Below are 21,739 nucleotides of genomic sequence, written 5' to 3'. Positions count from 1 at the left end.
GGAAAATGCCTAATTTACATACAGCTATGCTAGTTTGATATCTTCCACATCTGGTGAGTTGTGAAGGAAGGTGTGACTGTGCATGCAAATTGGAGACACACACAATGAGGACAGAAAACCACTCTCAGGACTGTCTATATGTCAATTGAATTTCTGAATCTGAATGCCAAATAAAAGGTCACTCTTTGACGATCGTGAATATTTAGTAGTTGGTGGATAGAAATGGCAGGATCTGGCCTAGGCACAAGTATCTGCATTCATTCATTCATTCAGGCAGTCCAGATATTTATTAAATACCTTCAGTTTTACTTAGGATTGTATTAGCTGGCAAGTAACAGAATCCCCGACTGTAATATCTGGAGTAATAGGAATTGATTTTTCTCGGATAACAAGAAGTCCAGAGGCTTGGATTGTTGATGTTGATTTAATGACATAAGTGCCAGCCTTGCAGCCATTTTCCTGAACGTTCCTTGGTGAGAGCCACTGAAGTTGCAGCTGTCATTTAAATATTCAAGACAGGAAGTGGCAGATGAGGGGGCAGGTAAGGAGCAGGCTAGCACTGAACTTTGTAGAACTGGGGTCTAGGATGGCCTCAGCCACAGTCTGATGGTCGGCAGGCTAATTACTCCAGGAGGGCATCAGATCGGAGAGCTCTTCTCAGCTCACATGACCTTTCATCATGGTCAGCTCAGCATTCCAGAGGGCAGCAAGCCCCAAGCAAGCAAAAGTATTTTCGATCTTCCTGTAGTGTTTGCTAACTTCTAATTAGGTAAACAAAGCACGTGGCCAAACCCAGACAAAAGGAGTGAGGAAATAGACTTCATTCACTTCCTGATGCAAGGAGAGGTGAAGTCACATTTTAAAGGGTAGACACAGAAGAAGAGGAAGACTGTGCAGCCACTTCTACAATCAAAATGAAAAGGTAGTACCACCTGACATAAAGAAATAGTAAATACAAAAAATAAAAATCAATCAGAATTACTAAATTCAAGAAGACTCTACAAACCACCATGGTAACCACAGTTGTCCCCACCTCCTCCGAGGTCTGTAGCCCTCAGATGGAGAAGTACTTTTCTGGCTTCTAGGTATTGCTGTTGAATTTTAGGAACACGTTACCTCCTGCTTCCAATTTAGGTAAACATAGAGGTTTTCACAGAGAAGGCAGTGGCAACCCGCTCCAGTACTCTTGCCTGGAAAATCCCATGGACAGAGGAGCCTGGTAGGCTGCAGTCCATGGGGTCGCTACGAATCGGACACAGCTGAGGGACTTCACTTTCGATTTTCACTTTCATGCATTGGAGAAGGAAATGGCAACCTACTACAGTGTTCTTGCCTGGAGAATCCCAGGCACGGAGGAGCCTGGTGGGCTGCCATCTATGGAGTCGCACAGAGTCGGACACGACTGAAGCGACTTAGCAGCAGCAGCAGAGGTTTTCATGGAGAAGGCAATGGCAACCCACTCCAGTACTCTTGCCTAGGAAATCCCATGGACAGAGGACCCTGGTAGGCTGCAGTCTATGGGGTCACTAAGAGTCGAGAACGACTGAGCGACTTCACTTTCACTTTCCACTTTCATGCATTGGAGAAGGAAATGGCAACCCACTCCACTGTTCTTGCCTGGAGAATCCCAGGGACAGGGAAGCCTAGTGGCTGCCGTCTATGGGGTCACACAGAGTCAGACATGACTGAAGCGACTTAGCAGCAGAGGTTTTCAATTTAGCATGAAGAGTAAGGATGTGTGGCTTGAGGCAGTAGAACTATCATTCTGAACTTTTTGCAGCTGGTTGCATCAAAAACATTGCAACATTTATATTGCTGGCTTTCTTTGATTTTCTAGCCTTCCTTTTACTATCATCATGAACATGAAAAGCTGCAAACTGTCAATGTTGTGAATTTACCCATATATGTGGTAATTTCTAAAGGCTAATTCTGGTTGTTTAAATAAATTTGTTTGATATTTTAGGCATTAGGTATTTAAAAATAAGGACCTTATATCATTTTTCATTTGCTCATCTACCTTAAACTCATCGTAAAGCTTTGACATCACTTTTATGTCACTCAGACTGCCTATATTGAATGATGATAAGCATAGAACATATAGTCTATAGCTATTTTCTGATAAATGAAGCTGAACTTTTCCAAACTATCACAACAATTCCACTAAATTGACCATTCTAGTTGTAGGGCATTGTATAAGAAAACATAAACAAAGCACCAATTGTTATTTTGCATTTCTCAAGGGATTGGTGAGTGAAGACATATGCCAAAAAGATACTGCACAATTCTTGCTGAATTATAAAAATAACCAGTTATCAAAATATTTTGCCATTTCAAACACATACACACAAATAAAATTAGATTCAAGAGCACTCTGTGATCAGGGTTTACACATCTCATCCTCACATGAAAGTTGGGTTGTGTTTTCTGAAATTAAATTAATTGTAATAAATCAGAAGGCATCAAAGTCTTCCCCAGAGACTGTGTGAGCATGGTAGCATCACAGCGTGTTTTTGTCTTATTTTATCAAACATTTATGAGACAGGCGTATAAAGCACTGACTGCCATAGGCTCTTCATCCAAGCTTCAGCTCAGCTCAGCTCAGCTCAGTTGCTCAGTCATGTCCAGCTCTTTGCTACCCCATGAGTCACAGCACGCCAGGCCTCCCTGTCCATCACCAACTCCCGGACTTCACTCAAACTCATGTCCATCGAGTCGGTGATGCCACCCAGCCATCTCATCCTCTGTCGTCCCCTTCTCCTCCTGCCCTTGACCTTTCCCAGCATCAGGGTCTTTTCCAATGAGTCAGCTCTTCGCATCAGGTCGCCAAAGTATTGGAGCTTCAGCTTCAACATCAGTCCTTCCAGTGAACACCCAGGACCTATCTCCTTTAGGATGGACTGGTTGGATCTCCTTGCAGTCCATGGGACTCTCAAGAGTCTTCTCCAACACCACAGTTCAAAAGCATCAATTGTTCGGCGCTCAGCTTCAGTCCTCCCCATATTTCCATGCTCTCAGTTGTACTTTGACCAACCACACATAACATCCTAATGAAATAAGAGAAACAATGTTTCCCATTCAATTCCCCAGGATTTGGCTTCTAAGGCAATAGGTAAAGTCATGTTTGAGACATTTCTCTCCAGCTTACTGTCAATTTGCAAAGATCTGAAGAGGCCTAAGAGGTTCCAGGTGTCCTGTTCTCTCTCCCTTGTTTGAAGTCTCCCTCAGTGCCAAGAACATCTCACTGGAAGTTTGAACTTGCCTTTAATCTAATCCATTTAGAAAATGACTCACAGTTTATTGAATAAAATTGAGAAAATTGATACCTTTTCATTAGGCTGACAAAGTCTTTTCTACTGCTGGCATCTGAAATATGTCTTCTATTTAAATTTTATTTATATCAATCTTCTCTAGTGGGAGCAAGATTAAAATGAAAGACCTTACGATCAGTGTGCAACTTTCCCATTACAGCTCAGATAGCAGGCACTGGTTTTGCAAAGGATCTTGATGCCAAGAATTTTCTGAGAGTAATTTAATATTTGAGATCGCTTACAACCTGGAACCAACCAAAGTGATAGTTTTGTATGTCAATAACTGTAAAAGTGATTACCTTACCCATGAAAAGGAAAAAATGGTACTTAACTAATATTATTTGATTCTATTAAATCTGTAGCCAGTCTAGAAAATAAACTATATTATATAATCTAATAATAACCTTTAAAGTTACCTTTTCAAATTGAGAAATAAATATATCCCTCCAAGGAGCAGTTTCTTACATTCTAAGAACAGAGAGCTAGCATCCAAAAGAATACAGATGTATAAGTGTCTTGAAAGTTGCTTGTAAATATCATTTTAAAATCTGATTTCCCCTTTGATTTAAAATGCAGAACCGTTGTGGAGTTCCTCTTTATACCCACATCAGTGTTAACCCCTTTCCCCATTTATTGCCATGAATGTAAACGGATTGAATTTACAATCCATAGGGACACAGAATTTCAGAAGGACAGCATAAGTGCTTGTTCTTTCAGAAATAGCAAGATTTTCCACACCAGGTTGGCTAAGCCTGAGCGATCCATGTGCAGTAGCCACATACTATCCACTGGAGACCTCCAGGAGATATCAGAGCACACTAAGGACTCCAATGTAGTGGTTTTGGTTTTGTTTGGGGCTTAGTGCCTTCACTATGCCATTCTCTCTTTATTCTGTGACAGCGCTCTCAGTCAGATTTCTTCAAGGAGGAATTATTCACAAATAAATTGAGACCTTATTATTGTATTAGGTCACTCTTTTGATAGTCAAGTTGGACTATGAAAGTTGGCAGTTAACTAGGCTCGCTAGGTAAGCAACATGTTCCTGTAACTTGTTACCCCTCAAAAGACAAACAAAATCCACAATTCACTGAAATCATTAGCAATGCAAACAAGTATTGGTGTAGCTGTGCAGAGAAATGGGTACTTTCGGTGGGAAATACCAGTTAGTATCAAGTTTCTGAAGGACTCATTGATGATATAAATATCACAAGCACCAAAGTGAAATCACTTGGTCATGTCCACCTCTTTGAGACCCCATGGACTGTAGCCTGCCAGGCTCCTCTGTCCATCAGATTTTCCAGTCAAGAATACTGGAAATGAGTTGCCACTTCCTCTCCAGGGGATCTTCCTGACCTAGGGATCAAACTCGAGTCTCCTGCACTTCAGGCAGACTCTTTACCATCTTAGCCACCAGGGAAGCCCAAGCACCAAACATTTTTTTTTTAACCTTTTGACTCAGAAATTCTGCTCCTTGGATTTCATGCTAGAGAAATAAATACGTTGCAAAGATGTATGTGCAAGGTCATTCATATAAGCATCCTTTCTAATAGCAACCAACTCCCCCCCCCAAAAAAAGACGACTTTCCAATAATAGGGGATAGGTTAAATCAGTTATGCAGCCCTCCTATGGGATATTATGCAGGCAGTAAGATAATGATGCCTCTTACTTAATAATAGGCATGGGGAATGTTTGTGATTTAGTGTTTAGGTTTTAAAGAAGGGTACAGACAGTACATGTGGTATGATATGGTATGTGTTGGTAAATACATTTATTCGAGCAACTTAAATATATATATTGACCACCTACTATGTGCTAGCACTGTTCTAGCCATTTGGATATACAAAGTCCAAACCTTCATGGAGCTTACCATCAGGTGGGAGGAAAAGACAAGTATTAGGTCAATAACATATTCTATAAATTCGGGTAGTAGTATGTGCTATGAAGAAAAGCAAAGCAGAATATGAGGGGAAGTGGCGAGTATGAATTAGTTTAGATAAGTTATCAAAAAAAGGCCACTTAGAGAACAAAGAATTGGAATTAGGCCGGGTAATGTCAATTCTTGGAGAAGAAAATGGCAACCCACTCCAGTACTCTTGCCTGGAAACTCCCATGGACGGAGGAACCTGCTAGGCTGCAGTCCATGGGGTTGCTAAGAGTCAGACACAACTTAGTGACTTCACTTTCACCTTTCAGTTTCATGCATTGGAGAAGGAAATGGCAACCTACTCCAGTGTTCTTGCCTGGAGAATCCCAGGGACGGGGGAGCCTGGTGAGCTGCCGTTTATATGGTCGCACAGAGTCAGACTCAACTGAAGCGACTTACAGCAGCAGCAGCAATGTCAATTCTGGAGAAGGAATGGCAACCCACTCCAGTATTCTTGTCTGGAGAATTCCATGGACAGAGGAGCCTGGTGGGCTGCTGTCCATGGGGTCGCACACAGTCAGACATGACTGAATCGACTTAGCATGCATGCATGCATTGGAGAAGGAAATGGCAACCCACTACAATATTCTTGCCTGGAGAATCCCAGGGACAGAGGAGCCTGGTGGGCTGCCGTCTATGGGGTCTCACAGAGTCGGACACGAATAAAGCGACTTAGCAACAGCAGCAACAAGGATGTCAATTCTGGGAAAACATAGCCCAGACAGGTGGGTAGCCAAATAAAAAAAAGAGAGCTTTACAGGTGTGCAGAAAAGCTAAAGGGGGAGACAGATGGTAACAAAATGGGGGGAGATGGGTGGAGATAGGGATGGTGGAAAATGTGGGTTGGGAGATAGGAGGGGGCAAGTGATGTGGATCTTTGAAAGCCATTGTAAGGAGTTTAGGATTTATTCTCTATAATGGGGACTGTTGGATTAAAGAGATGAATGATAGGAAATTATTTGCATTTTTAAAGATCATTTTGGATGCTATGTCATGAATACTCAGAGGGAAATTCTAGGAAAAACATACCCAAATGGAGCAATTTATCTCTGCCTAATGCAATTAGGTTTATGTTCCTTTTTCTAATTATCTGTATGCTTTGAATTCTAGAAAAGAATATTTATTACTTTTAAAATTAAGGAGGGGAAAATGTAAAGTTTTCTACGGTTGGAAAAAATAAGAACAACAAAATTTCACTTCCTATTTACTGTAAACTTCAGAGTTAGTCTTTAACATAAAATGTTAAATTTGAGAATATGAGAAATGTACAGGATTTTTTGTCTAATAACTGATACTTTGTGTTCTTTCTTAACCATATATTTTAAATTATGTACTTACATAAATTCAATATATATATATGAATTAAACTCAAAAATAAAAGCATCAGTTTAAGGAAAGCAAGACTAGCATCCAGTGTTTGAATTATAAGTGGATGTGTGAAGAGAGTTGTCATGTATTAAAAGCACAAAATAAACCAGAGACTCCAGTCCTGGTGTCCAGACCACAAAGAAGGATATTACTGCTGGCAGGAATTAGGAGTGCTCCCTTAAACTGGCAAAGGGTCTGAGAATTCTCTTACCAAGCAGACAGCCTTTTTTTTTTCCCCCCTAAAGCAGTGGAGATGATACCCTGCATCCTGATAAGACAGCCCATGACAAGTACAATACTTTTTTGTGTTTTATCTTATAATTCAGGTAAAGTTAACCTTTTACCTCATAAGAAATGTATTTATTTGCTTCCGAATGAAGATACTTTGGTGATTACTTGGTGGTTAGATTACCTCCTCAGTGAGGACTTCTTTCCTGCCGTCATGCTGACACTCTAAATCAGATCAGTTTAGTTTCCCTTAAAGCACATAGTATTTTTCTACATATCACAGTTTGTAAACACATGTTACCCCATCATTACATACAGTGTATATCTCCCACAAGAGATTGTGTGCCACTTTGGGGTAGAAACCATGTCTCTTTTATGTCCAGCACAATACTTAATGAATAGTTTTCAAATGAATAAAAGATAACTTTTTTCTTCAAATACGTTCAAGGAAAACTATTACTCAAGGAGACTGTACCACATTTATCTTGTGGCTTTAAGTATGGCCCATTTCATAATCCACATCCTCACCTCTACCCTCACCAGGATAAAACTGCCTCAGTTTGAAAAGCACTAGAATAGAATTAGTAGAAGAGAAGTAATGCTTATCAATTCTATCATCAGCTATTAATTCTGTATATGTCTCTGAAATATATTATAGGTCCTATAAAGTAGTACAGTCTAATCAGTACAGTAAAAAAGAAAATATATGTCTCACAAAACTGGGATAAACTTCCATTAAAAAAGGCACTCATTCTCTGTAAAGACAATTGCATGAATGCATACATAGCTGGCTAGAACACATGGATAAATAATAGTAATAATTTTCCCTGTGTTGAGCTTTAAGCTTATTAGGTATTATGCTAAGTATCTTATTTCATCTAAAATTCACAATTACAGTGGTGATTTTTATTAACTCCATTTATAACTCAGGAACCTGAGACTTGAACCAAAGAACTTTCAGAAGCCATTCTACCAATAAGTGATGGAGTTAAGGTTCAAACCTGAGTCTCTCTATCACATACCCAAGAGTTTAGAGTCTTAACCATTCCCCAATCCCTCCAAACTGGATCCAGTTCTTAAATGTGAGCTTACAGGAAAGAGGGAGCTCAGAATATCAACAGACAATGGTATTCAGTGCCTTTAATTTTCTGTTTCCTTTGATAAAGACAATCACAAACAGGGAGTCACTGCAGGTCTTTTGAAGAAGAGCCTCGTAACAGCTGTTCCAACAACCTGTGCAAAAATGGAGGCTGGAGAGCTGTCCCATTCTTCTAATGGAGTCCCAGCCATTGCTTTAAATTGTGTGACATGTTGCACAAAAATGAGCCTGGAAATTTGTCATGATTGATGTACTTATAACCTACTTCTGGGAACATGAATGCAATCATATGTTCAATCATTTAATTTATGCTCAAACTCTCATAGAAGCAAGCTGAGAGTTTAGCATAATATTGAAGAACAATGGTGTAGTTGCTAACTTTGTGAAGAACTGCCTTTTCTCTTTGGGAATGATTTTATTCTTTTGAGTACTAAAATGATGCTGATGATAATGATAGCTAATATTTATTAAACATTTGCTGAATGCTAGACAATACTAAGTGCTTGGGATGAATTTCTCATGTGAACCTCACAATCCTTTGAAATAGTCACTATTTTTTCTTTCTCTTTATTGTTTCATTGTTTTATTCATTCACTTATGAGTGAATGAACCTGTCTTAAGCTACTGTATGCCATTCAAAGATGAATGTAATATGATCTGTGCCCTCAAGGAATTCACTACTTAGTGAGTAGAGGGAGTATGCATGCATATGAACTGTTTGCTGTCACTGTTGAGTTACTAAGTCATGCCCTACTCTTTGCGACCCCATGGACTGTAGCCTGCCAGGCTCCTCTGTCTATGGGATTTCCCAGGCAAGAAAACTGGAATGGGTTGCCATTTCTTTCCCCAAGCGACCTTCCGAATCCAGGAATCAAACCCAGGTCTCCTGTTTGGCAGGCGAATTCTTTACCCTTGTGCCACCAGGGAAGCCCCTGGCACATGAGCTGATAAGTTAATAATTAGTGTCCAGTGTGGTTAGGATTACAATTAACACGGTTGAGATACTGGCAACTGTGTTTCCCCCACTTGTTCCTAACATCACTTTCCGCTCTACCATACTTCACGATTCTAGAGCAGGCATCCAAAAATCAAGACCTGTCGCTTCTCTGTCTGAATGCAGCTGTGCTTACCTGGCATTTCAGGTGCTTGCTTCTTCCTTCTTGCATCTTGCATATCACTGCCAAATTCATCTTCCCCCAGTCACCCCTATAAATAGGTCCTCCCTTTGCTTGGAAAATCAAGAATATTCAATGATTTACCTTTCCTTAAAAAATAAGTTAATGACAAAACAATTTTTTTTAAGCTCAGGCTCCTTGCTTTAAGAAACTTCTACAACCTTACTAAGAGTTTCTATTTTCCTCCTCCCAATCGTGAGGCTGCTGTTCTAGTACATTATAATATTTACTACTGGAGGAACACTTTTTGTTCATTTATTTTTCTTTACCATAATTCATGCTAAAATGCTAATAGTGTTCATATTGAAAAACCCTGAGCTAAGCTGTGGGCTCTTAGGGTAGGGACAATGTCATGTTCATTATTTTATTACTCTCAGCAAATCAGGGAGCTTTGACTAGGCAAAGTACCCAATAAATATTTGCTGAACCACAACTCAAACATATCTACTGAAATGATTTTTAAAAAGGACAATTCTTAGACAGTATTTTTTAAAATATATATTAAACCCATTGATTATTATATCCCATTCTATTTTCATGGGGAAGTTCCTCACAGTGAACGACAACCCAAAAAATAAAAAAACGGGATTTCTGCTCCATTTACAATTGATCACCAAAAGATGGATTCACTCTCCTTTTATAGTCTCTCTTCTGCTTGATAGCAATAGGACCTGGTATAAGGGCAAAATCAAGACTCATGATTAAAGTGGCCTAAGTGATTTTAAGAATCTCTCAAGGATAGATGAACATTCTTGAAAAAGTTGAAGATCAGATATTTTCCTGAACATGGCACTTTCATAGAATCTCAGAATCCCAGGGTTAAAAGGGACTTTTAAGGTTCTTTTTCATAATCACCACAGATAAGAGAGAGTTGGGTTTTGCAGCTGATATTTAATTCAGTTCTAAGAGAGAAAAGTTCTTAGAGCAGTTAGGCATCTACCTCATATGTTTCTTATGGATTCACAAAGTGTTCACTAGTGGGAATTTCTCTTAAAATGCTATGACAAATGAAGCAACATGTAGCTGAGACTAGGAAAAAACAAGTGTGATCAACTGTTCCTTCCCAAATTATTTTTTAAGTTAATTTTGCAAAAAAACTGAATGTTTTTGTTTTCTGCAAGTGTTCAGGTTGATACAGAATTTATTTTCAATAATAATACAGCAGAAAGAATTCATTCATCCATTCATAAGTCAATACATGTTTTTCTTAGAGAACTATGATTTTTAAACTCACAACTAAAATAAGCTAGCACTATCATGGTGCAAATCATGGGTTTTTGTGGTCAAGCAGGCCTGAATTCTTGTGTAAATTTCTGAACTTCTCTACCTGTGTAAACTCAGGAAAGTTACTTAACCTTTCTGGGCTTTATTTTTTTTAATCTAAAAAAACAAACAGTCTCATGATATCTACTTCGTAAGATTGCTTTGAAGACTGAAATAATACATTTAAAAGTATCTAACAGAGAGACACACAAGAAGTGTTCAGAAATGTCAGTTATCACTTGTATTATTGAACTGACCATTATAATGCAAGTTATCTTAGAATTATTTATATTTACAGTTTTATTATTATACTTATCTCTGTAATAAAAATTATTAAAAACAACTAACTAGCATTAATATTAGCTCATTTTATTAAATCCAATTGTTCATTCCTTGTCCAATATTCAGAAGGTTTTCAGTAGCTTCCAAATTGGGAGAAGAGAAGGCAATTTTTAAATCCTTTCTTTGTGAATTTTTTAAAAGATATTTCAGGAAATGTGAGTTCAGAAAAAAAGGTGGGGGGACGAGAAACTATATTTTGACCTAGGCCATAAAATAATAGGTATTAAAATGACTGTGTAATGCACAAAGCAGAAACAACACAGGTCTAATAGCATCTTAAGAAAAGCAATCCTGGAAAAATGAACTAGATTATAAAAAGCCGGAGGGAATACCAAATCATCAAACTCCATGTAGAAGAAGCAACTGTAATACGAATTTTTCAAGACCATCGGCAGATCTGGGACATTTTTATTCTTAAAAAAGCTTTTTCTCTTTCCCTCCATGCTGGTGGGTCTTTATAAACTTGAATTAAAAGTGATACTCAGGATTTGAGGTGCATTCCTTTTCCTACAGCCTACATGTTCATTCGGGAGATATTAATGCTTGAGAGAAAGGGGAGAAGCTGCTTTGTTAGCTTGCAACAAAGTAGGTCAGCTGTGAGAGGGCAAAGAGCAGTCTGAAGAAGACAGAATGGGGTCCTTTAGAAAGAGGCAAAGATACTAACGGCTGACCTTACCAGCAGTTGTTCATTATCTGTGAGCCTCTGTGAATGGAGGGGGACAAATGCTAAATCTAAGACCTTTGGGAAAGGCAGTTTCCCCTCCGAGCAAAGATCATAGGGTCTCTGTTCTTGATGGTTGAGATGCAGGGCACAATACTGAAATATTAGGTGGGCTTTAAGGGGACAAGCGTGGCAAGTGTCATTGGCTTGTGTGTGACCGAACTCTAGCCAGAAGGGAGCCTCAACCTGGAAGCTCTCAAGAAGCACTGCCAAACACTGACTTGTATCTTACGTTCCTGAAAGCTTTGCCATGTGGTTTTATTCCCCTTAACACTACATATGCTTTTCTTGCTTCCAAAATATATGCTTCTCTATTTAGTATTGTCAACCTATTTGTTCATACAAATAAGGCCTCTTAATTCATAACAAGATTCTTCTTCTACTCCATATCCTGATGCTGAATCCTACTATTAAAAAGAAAATTATTCAAAGTGTTCATAGTCGTTTTGGACACTCTAGAATAGTGATCCCCACCATTTTGGTACCTGGGACTGATTTAGTGGAAGACAGTTTTTCCACAGACTGGGTGTGGGGGAATCTCTCAGGATGATTCAAGAGCATTACATTTGCTGTGCCCTTTGTGTTAGTCGCTCAGTCGTGTCTGACTCTTTGCCACCCTATGGACTGTAGCCCGCCAGGCTCCTCTGTCCATGGAATTCTCTGGGTAAGAATATTGGAGTGGGTTGCCATTCCCTTCTCCAGGGGATGTTCCCAACCAAGGGATTGAACCTGATTCTCCTGCATTGCAGACAGGTACTTTACCATCTGAGCCACCTGGGAAGCCCTTTGTGAACTTTATTTCCAATGTAACGCCACTGCTTATCTGAAGGTGAAGCAGGTCCATAGTCCAGAGGCTGGAGACTCTTGCTGTAGAGGATTTGTGTTTCCTGTTTTTAGTCCAAGTTTTTCAAAAATATCACATTGTTTTGCATATGGATAGAACAATACGCAAGATTTTACTTCCTCTGCTTGCTCTATCCAATAGAGTTGTGTTTTCTGTGATTTGGTCTAGTCTACATGTAAAGTGAAGTTGCTCAGTTGTGTCTGACTCTTTGCAACCCCATGGACTGTAGCATACCAGGCTCCTCTGTCCATGGGATTTTCTAAACAACTTTAAGGGGACAAGCGTGGCAAGTGTCATTGGCTTGTGTGTGACCGAACTCTAGCCAGAAGGGAGCCTCAACCTGGAAGCTCTCAAGAAGCACTGCCAAACACTGACTTGTATCTTACGTTCCTGAAAGCTTTGCCATGTGGTTTTATTCCCCTTAACACTACATATGCTTTTCTTGCTTCCAAAATATATGCTTCTCTATTTAGTATTGTCAACCTATTTGTTCATACAAATAAGGCCTCTTAATTCATAACAAGATTCTTCTTCTACTCCATATCCTGATGCTGAATCCTACTATTAAAAAGAAAATTATTCAAAGTGTTCATAGTCGTTTTGGACACTCTAGAATAGTGATCCCCACCATTTTGGTACCTGGGACTGATTTAGTGGAAGACAGTTTTTCCACAGACTGGGTGTGGGGGAATCTCTCAGGATGATTCAAGAGCATTACATTTGCTGTGCCCTTTGTGTTAGTCGCTCAGTCGTGTCTGACTCTTTGCCACCCTATGGACTGTAGCCCGCCAGGCTCCTCTGTCCATGGAATTCTCTGGGTAAGAATATTGGAGTGGGTTGCCATTCCCTTCTCCAGGGGATGTTCCCAACCAAGGGATTGAACCTGATTCTCCTGCATTGCAGACAGGTACTTTACCATCTGAGCCACCTGGGAAGCCCTTTGTGAACTTTATTTCCAATGTAACGCCACTGCTTATCTGAAGGTGAAGCAGGTCCATAGTCCAGAGGCTGGAGACTCTTGCTGTAGAGGATTTGTGTTTCCTGTTTTTAGTCCAAGTTTTTCAAAAATATCACATTGTTTTGCATATGGATAGAACAATACGCAAGATTTTACTTCCTCTGCTTGCTCTATCCAATAGAGTTGTGTTTTCTGTGATTTGGTCTAGTCTACATGTAAAGTGAAGTTGCTCAGTTGTGTCTGACTCTTTGCAACCCCATGGACTGTAGCATACCAGGCTCCTCTGTCCATGGGATTTTCTAGGCAATAGTACTAGAGTGGATTGCCATTTCCTTCTCCAGGGGATCTTCCCAACCCAGGGATTGAACCCGGGTCTCCTGCATTGTAGACAGACACTTTACTATCTGAGCCACCAGGGAAGTCCGTCTACATGTAAGGTATATATCAAATGTAGGCAAAGTTACCCTTGGGAAAAAAAATCTTTAAATTGACCATAAAATAGAGAAGATATGATTTTGCATATATAATCCTGCAGAATAATTGTTTTTCAAAGGGAAGTTTGAGGAAGACTGAATTCTAAAGGAGAGGAAGTGTGAAATAAGAAAAATGTGGAAGAGGGAAACTTAAATGCAGATAAATGTCTGGATGTTTAAGCCATTCTGCTTCTGAGGTAGCAGTCTGATCTCTCTCATATACGCTGGATGGATAGAGAATTTTAATATGCTCCTGCTTCCCTATACCATGAACTCCATTTCATTTTAACATTAATGCCCTGTGATATCAAGAGATGTCCTGTGGGTTCTTTGTTGTTTTGAGACAAAACATCATGGTAGAGACAACGTGGGAATGTGAGGGATTGAAAAGTGACTCTATTTTTTTTTTTTTTTATAAAGACCTAGAGTTCCAGTTCAGTGTAAAGACAGCCATTTGGAAAGTATCACAAAAGAAACACTCACAGATATGTTAAGGATTTTTCATGAAAAAGCCAGGTGAATTTGATAAAAAAATAAAAATAAAAAAGCCAATGCCCTGAGGATCCTCAGAAACAACCAATGCTTATGCAGAAATCATTTTCACTCAAGATATTAAAGCTCTGGGGCTGCTTAATTTGTACTGAGTGAATCCAGTCTTTAGTTTTATAAAATCTCATTATCCAAAAAAGTGTGCTATAAATCCAGCCACTAAATTCGTCGCCAGCTTCCTAATGTGGTCATCCTTGGTGTCACCCTAAAAAGTAGAGCTGTTTTATCAGAGGCTCAGGTTTTAAATTTCCACTCATATCCCCTCAAACACATTGAAAGGAAACACAGTGAAAGCTCACATCGAATATACTTTTGACTGTAAACAAATAGTTTCCTTTATTATCACTGTTGGTTTTAATTTCTCAGGCTTTCTTTTGTACTTTCCATCAATTTTTTTTTTCTTTTTTCAGTAGGCCTTTGAAATTCTCAAAGACCCTAGGCTGGGAGATAAACCCTAATGCTGGGGGTGAATAAACTGGCCTTTCTGAAAAAGAACAGCTCAGTCAGTCATTCTAAAGAACATTTAGTCCTTTTGTCCCTCACACTGAAAAGAAAGTACCAAATCCTTGATCTACAAAACTAACACAGAAGTTTCTCTAAAAAGTGAATGTCGCCATTCTTCGTATTTTCATCATACAAGGAGATTCTGGACAAAATGTAGCTTGATGAAACCAGACAGCATCATTGTATTTGCATTTTAAGATGTTTTAAGTTAAAATCTTACTCTTCTTAATAGTGTTCTTACCCAATCATGAAAGGTTCAAAAGGACCTAATGCATCTCATAGAACATTAACATCTATAGAAGGACACAGTCTCACGCCCAGATTGGATGAATTGCAAACAAACTTGTTTCCTGTCTTTGCACAGCCTCCATTGTGATCGGGAAATGGTGGTGTGAGATGGAGCCTTGTCTAGAAGGAGAAGAGTGTAAGACACTCCCTGATAATTCTGGATGGATGTGTGCTACAGGCAATAAAATCAAGACCACAAGAGTAAGTTGTTTTCTTTTTTTGGAAATGTCTCATGCATGTTACAGACTGTACTGTTTGCCTTTGTGTTGTATAAAGAACACCCAGAGAAGCTTCGAACAAGAGAGAAAGAAGCCTTTTCCCCAGGAGAAACTATTTTTGACGGTTCAGATCAGTGTCCATCCATCAAAGAGAAGTTAGAGATTGAACTTGACTTCTCCATCCTGAGCAGTTTAGTGTTTCTGTTATGGACTCATAAACAAAGCTAGGCTGCCATCGCCAAAGGGAAGAGGGGCAGTGAGGCGGGTATTTGGATAATGCATTGGACATCTTTGGTGCTCAGAATAGATAATAAAATAAGGATCTTGCCTAATTCATCCAGATGGTTTTCTAAAAAGTTCTGCATTTAAGTACTGCCATTTTCTAAAGGTTGTTTAAAGGAATTTTTGATGCTCTTTTAGGGAAATGAAAGGTTTCTCTGATGTGAATAATTGTTCTTTGCTTTGTGTGGTTGAAGCAGGAATTGGCTTCAAAATATGTAATGATGTGTATCAGGCTACCCAGCCCATCAGAACTGGTGTCATGAGGCTGGAACAGGTTAGAGAGGCCAGTCTAGGCCAGTTGTTGACTCTGTAGTTACTGGTTGATAAGAAAGTTTGAAAGTTTTAATGGGGGTACCGAGGGGGGTTCTTTAGGGTATGCAAGATGGTAACTATTCACTATACAAAAGTCTATTAGTACAAAAGTCTATTTGTATTTTAAGTCAGTATGGTAATACGTACATGAACCATGAGAATATCAGCCCTGCTATCTGTGTATATGTTGCAAGTATTGGGTAGTTTTTAAAGCAAGCTCCACTAGTTAAAATTCCAATGTGTTGAACTTGTAAGTTTCCAAAAGAATGATCTGAATTTCAAAGGGCATATCTGATTCCAGCCCCTAAATCATGAGTCTTAACCTGGTCTTTCTTCTCAGAATTTTCCTTTCAAAAAATAAAATTGGTTCTTGGATTTTTATGATGCAGAAAACATAACACTTTATGAAACTTTTTATAAGTGAAGACTCTGTTTTTCTAGTTTAGTTGCCTATACTGACCACATTAGCTAGTAAATGGCTCTACCTCCCTGGCTTGCAGCCAGAAGGCTTGTCGAAACCATCCTATCTTGTTAACCTACAAATTGAAGGTGCCAAGAAGTCAATCTGGAATATTGTATTTCATTCCAATGAAACATCTACAGAAGAGAGTGTTTAAAACTGAACCTAGTTTGTGCTACTTACTCCAGAAGTCATCTTAATTAGCTGGTCTGGAGTATGGATTTTTGGTTTCCCTTTGGTTACATTTTTCATGAAGATGATTTTACCAGATAATTTGAAGATACCCTTGCAAGTTAGTTTTAAGCTACTCTGGATTTTAGCCAGTATGGTTGGAAATCAGTAGCCATTGTTTTGAACATGTTGTTGACATACTCTCTGCCAAATCTCCATTCCCTATTCCAGTGATAACCAATCACCCTATATTGATGGTAATCCTTGTTCTCATAGTACCTTCAGACTTAAAACTCCTTAAAGAACAATAACACAAGTCAAAATATTTCAGAATTTAGATATGTAAAATTCCAAGAGTACCAATGAGAAGACTCTTTGGCTGACAGAAAATAAAACAAAAGAGAGAAATCGTTAGTGCTGCTTATTTGTGACCCATGTCACTTTCTTTTATTTGGCTTTCATGGAGTATATTTTAAAACCATCATGCTTGCAGTAATACAACCTAGACATTCTTCTGAATCACCAAAGTATGGTGTGGAATCTGATAATGGTAATAGAGTCAAGCACGCACTGTGTTCGCTCTGCCACCAGGTGGGTTGAACGCAATCCAAATAGTTGAACAGTATAAGAGAAATAAATCACCCTTACAGGCAGTTTAAAAGCAGAAGATGCACCTGTTTCTGGTGTGTGTATCTGTTTCAGGCAAGGAAATAAGAGAGTCCTCTATAGCCATGTGTGTGGCACGTCAGCCAACTAAGAATTCTCAAGTCTCTCTTTAGAGAAGGAAAAAGAAGGCAATAGAAAAAGCTGAATGTTTCAGACCTTACGAAAACCCAAACATTGCAATTGACATATTTTCTTCCCCCTTCTTTACAAAGAAATTCATGATGAAATAAACACTTTTAAACACAAAAGCCACAAGTTAAGTCCAAATGATATATACAGGCACTCCATCCCATATAAATGGCTAACACCAGTCCTTAGATAATACGCTCTAAAAAATAGGTTTTATATGAATTTTTCTAGTATGCCTTGTGTGTTTTTTCCCATCAGAGTATAAATATGCCTACACACTTCAAATGTTGACTCTAGCAACTTAACTTTTAGAAGTTTAAGTCACAGATGTATTTTAATTAGGAATCATGTTTTCATTGTTCTTTAAAAAGTAATCTTTAGGGTAAAAAAGACATTATTAAAGTGAAAAGAAGAATAAAAAAATCACCTCTTTTTGTTTTATGGGTAAGATTGGTTCAAAGAGTTCTTTAAGAAAAAAACAAAAGCAGAAAACTGAAGAAACATACTCAGATTGCTAATGGCAACTGTGAATTTCCTGCAAACTTATTTTTTAAAAGGAGCTTCAGTGTAAAGAAATTTGCAGGAAAGATTCCTGGGACTTCAGTTTTTCTCCCTACATTTTTTTTTCCATATAAACTCCCTATTACGTGAGTAACTTCCCAACTAATCATACTAAGCCAAAATTCTCAGCATTTTTTGAAATGTCGATAAACAAAAGATGGTTTAAAGTATGCCCTAATTTAAATTTTTAGGATGCTCATTTTTCAAGGAAGGTAGAGAGTAGAAATTCAGTGTTTCATTTAACCCACCAGACACCACAGAATATAGACTAGCCAGGGTAACAGGCCACAGTCTGAAGGAAAATCTTGGGGAAATTGGATCTGGGTGACAATAAAACTCAGAAAGAAGGAGAGAAGGTAAGTGGAATCAAGCAGAGGCTTCCCTTTCAGGAGACTTGGCAGAATAAATCATAGGGAAAGAGGAAACTTCCTGAATGCCACACCATGGAGAGAAAGTAATTACACTTGAGAGGTGCTCCAAAAACATGGCATGGGCACAGTAAAATAGATGCCTTCTGAGAAGAAGCTTGGTGCATCTGGGTGAAGTTTCTTGGCTAAACTTTAACACTGTTCCTGCTTGATCATAGCTTCAGTTGTTTTATCAAATTGCTTTGTTAGGAATTTGGAGCAAGACTAAACTACCTAAATATTGACTAGAGATTTTCTTTCTATGATTTTAGATATCCATTAGTTTATCCCTTTTCTTTAAACTGTTATATGAAAAACGTAATTTGGCTAAATTTTACCCCTGTTCCTACTTGATCATGGCTTCAATTTTTATTATTACATTGCTTTGTAGGTAGTTTGTAGCAAGACTAACCTGCCCAAATATTGACTAGAGATTTTTTTCCTATGGTTGTGGCTACCCATTGGTTTATCTCTCTTCTGTAAACTGATGGAGGAAAAGCATAAGTGTGACAGGTGAAGAGGCTATCATCCATGTTTTCAGGAATGAATCTACTCCCTTTTGCATTCAGGAAGAATGACTTCATTCCGAAAGCTAGACTTCCCCTTTTGAGGAAATAAGTTGTCTGACAATGCTGTAATAATTTATGTGTAGAAAGTGAACAATGATTGTTTGGGGACAGGAGGAGGAAGGGAATAAAATGAGGACAAATGCAAAATCACTTGGGAAGGAAAATTAGTAGATTAAAATACCAGAACGTAATCTGGTTTTATATCTGGGGAAATATCAAGCAGTTTTTTGGATTTCCTTCATCCAAGTATGTTAATGTCTTTCACATTAGTGAGGAGATCAACAGTTAGTGTACACTGTAAAGTCTCATTCCCTAAGAGTAAATTACAGACCTCAGATTGCAACCTAACCCCTCAGATTACACACCTAACCACAATAGCCATCTTTTCAGATGTGGTATGCCCTGTGACTCACCCAGTGCAATTCACCAGAGTCATTTGTCCACAGCCTCCTGGCCTTATCCTCCTAATGGCTTTGCATATCTCCACCCATTCTAATCACCCCAATGTTTTTTTTTTAATATTACTGAGGAGTAAAATACCAGCTTTGACATATTCCAGCTTCTTCACTCAAAATTCCACCAGGCGTGAAAGATTCTGAGAGTCTTGACAGTCTTGATCTCTAGTCCATTCGTTTTGCAAGAAATGTCTGAGAGAGAGAGAGAAATGATGGGTAAAGAGGGGAGGCTGGAGTGGGAGTGGTATTCAGAGATCGCAGGAAGGAAGAGTAAGCTATCTTCTTAAAGAATAAAATATACTATCAAAATTGCCACAAATGATCCAAGTGTGCTCGTTCATTTCTTTAACTAATAAATAGTATTAAACCTCTATTATCTAAAGTTAAAGTCTTGGGAATGTGATAATGGTCATGACATGGCCCCTGGTCTTCCATGAAGAATAGAGCCGAAAGTCGGGTGGGATGGGGAGAGAGGGAGGGTCATTACAGATTTTTTTTTAAAAGGCAATTCCAGATCAGTTTCAGAAACATCTCTTTCTCCTTCCTTTTGGTGGAAAAGAAGACAGTGAAAACAAATGTCATAAACACCACTGGACTATAAGAAACAAAGTTTTAAAGTATCTGTTATTTGTATGGAAAGAGTAAAAAAATAAATGTGTGAAGTTTTCTTATACATTCTGCCCCTGACCCAACCAACTTTTGAATGCAAGCATGTATTATCATTCCTACCTAACCCTGAAAGCTTTAAATGGACTTCACTCCTGGACTCAGAATACTCAGTTTCTAAAGCTATAAAGAATTAAGAGATGATGAAGAAAACTGTTTTAAGTCCTAGAACTCTAAAATAGAACCTTCAACTTTATTAGAACCATCATCATGCTCTAAACCAGTGATTCTTCATGCATGCATCCTTCGGAATATGAGTCTTTGGGACCATTATTTGAATGGATTGAATGACATCAGTGGTTATAGAAGTATACCATTGATTGCCCTTGAAAACGATATCATTGTTTGAGTGGAACAGTTTCTCACCTTGCAAAGGTCTCTTAAATTCCTCAACAAATGTGATCCAACCTTGGCAATGACTTCACCTAATGCCACCCCTCTGCATCTTACGAGTGACCAACATGACGAGGCTAATGAATTTCCTTCTCATGAAATTCTCATCAGACAGACATAGGAATAACTACATAATTTACAGAAAGAGTTCAGTGCAAAATGAAAACACAAAACCCCTTTTTAAAAATTACTAAGAATTTCAAGATGGCAGTTGTAGGTCATTAAACCAAGTGTGAAATCCTTTTCGGCACGGGGCTCCCCACAGTTACGTAGGTTGCATGCCTATGACCGCAGTCTTGCTTAACCATTGCTCCAAGAGTCTGTGTCCTCACTTGTGGCAAAAAGTAATGAATTGATTAAATATGATGGCCTGTGCATGTGCTTTGATCATCGTTTGAAAACTGCTGCTCTAGACTTGAACATTTTTTATTTCAGTGCACTTGAAAGAAGCAACATCCTAAAAATTCCTGGTGTCCTTAATTTTCCTCCTAATCATCTTTCTTTGTGCCTTCTTTTCCTTCTTTTCTTCCTGAATTTTCTTTCTTTCTCTCTTTGCTTTCAGATTCACCCAAGAACCTAACGGAAGCATCTGTTATAGTAATAAAGGAAAACCAACTCTGCGAAAATACGTTTTAAAAAGTTAAAACATCTTATACATTAGAAGCCAAATGGATTTCTTATTTGCACTTTGACTGATTACCAGATAAGCACAGTGATTTTACTGTGTATCACAGAGTATCCTAGAGTGAGAAGACCCGAAGTTTTGGCGGTACCATGGAAAGTGGGTTAAGGAAAAAAAATGGGTTTTCTCAATGCAAATTTTTTGGGATTACGAAGAACGATCAACTATCTTCTCATTTGGATCTATAGTTACTTTGTACCACTTGAAATACATGTATATACATAATATTTTGAAATATTATATATTCTCTTCAAGAATTGAACTGTACCACAGTTTGAGACGGCTGGTGTACCTCTTTGAGTTTTGGATGTTTTGTTTTGTTTTCTTGTCATTTCTTTTGCTATTGGCAAGGAAAACATGTGCCCTTTGGAGAGGTGGGCATGGCACTGACACTGGAAGGCCAGCTACAGGTGGACTCCTGGAATCTGAGGCATCAAAACAACACTGAGTCAAGAGCTTCCTTCTGTTTCTACCAGATGGCCCGAGGAAGCTCATCATCCTGATTTATTGTTTTCTATCCTGTGCAATATTAGCATGCAAGCTTGGCTTACACAACCATACTTTATATTCAATTGATATAACCGTTCTAACCTCTTCCAGGAAAATATTTTTAGAACTACTAGCTTTTCCACAGATAAGAAAAATGAGGATTCTTGAGGGAGCCACTCCACCATGCTGTTAAGACTCTGGCAGAGTGATGGTCAAATATGGATCCCTGTATTA

General features: G+C 38.6%; 1 protein-coding gene across 1 annotated transcript in view; it reads left to right on the top strand.

The window, feature by feature from the left end:
- Positions 1-20,914, top strand: part of TAFA1 (TAFA chemokine like family member 1) — a 503,839-nt gene extending 482,925 nt beyond the window's left edge. The window contains exons 3-4 of the mRNA XM_070359697.1: positions 15,122-15,246; positions 20,897-20,914. Of these exons, the coding sequence (XP_070215798.1) occupies positions 15,122-15,246; positions 20,897-20,914 (143 nt within the window). The remainder of the gene's footprint in view (positions 1-15,121; positions 15,247-20,896) is intronic.
- The last annotated feature ends 825 nt before the right edge of the window (positions 20,915-21,739 follow it).

This window comes from Bos mutus, chromosome 22, assembly GCF_027580195.1.
Source record: "Bos mutus isolate GX-2022 chromosome 22, NWIPB_WYAK_1.1, whole genome shotgun sequence".
Taxonomy (NCBI): Eukaryota; Metazoa; Chordata; class Mammalia; order Artiodactyla; family Bovidae; genus Bos; species Bos mutus.
Note: the sequence above shows the minus strand (reverse complement) of the source record. Positions and strands in the feature narration are given on the sequence as shown.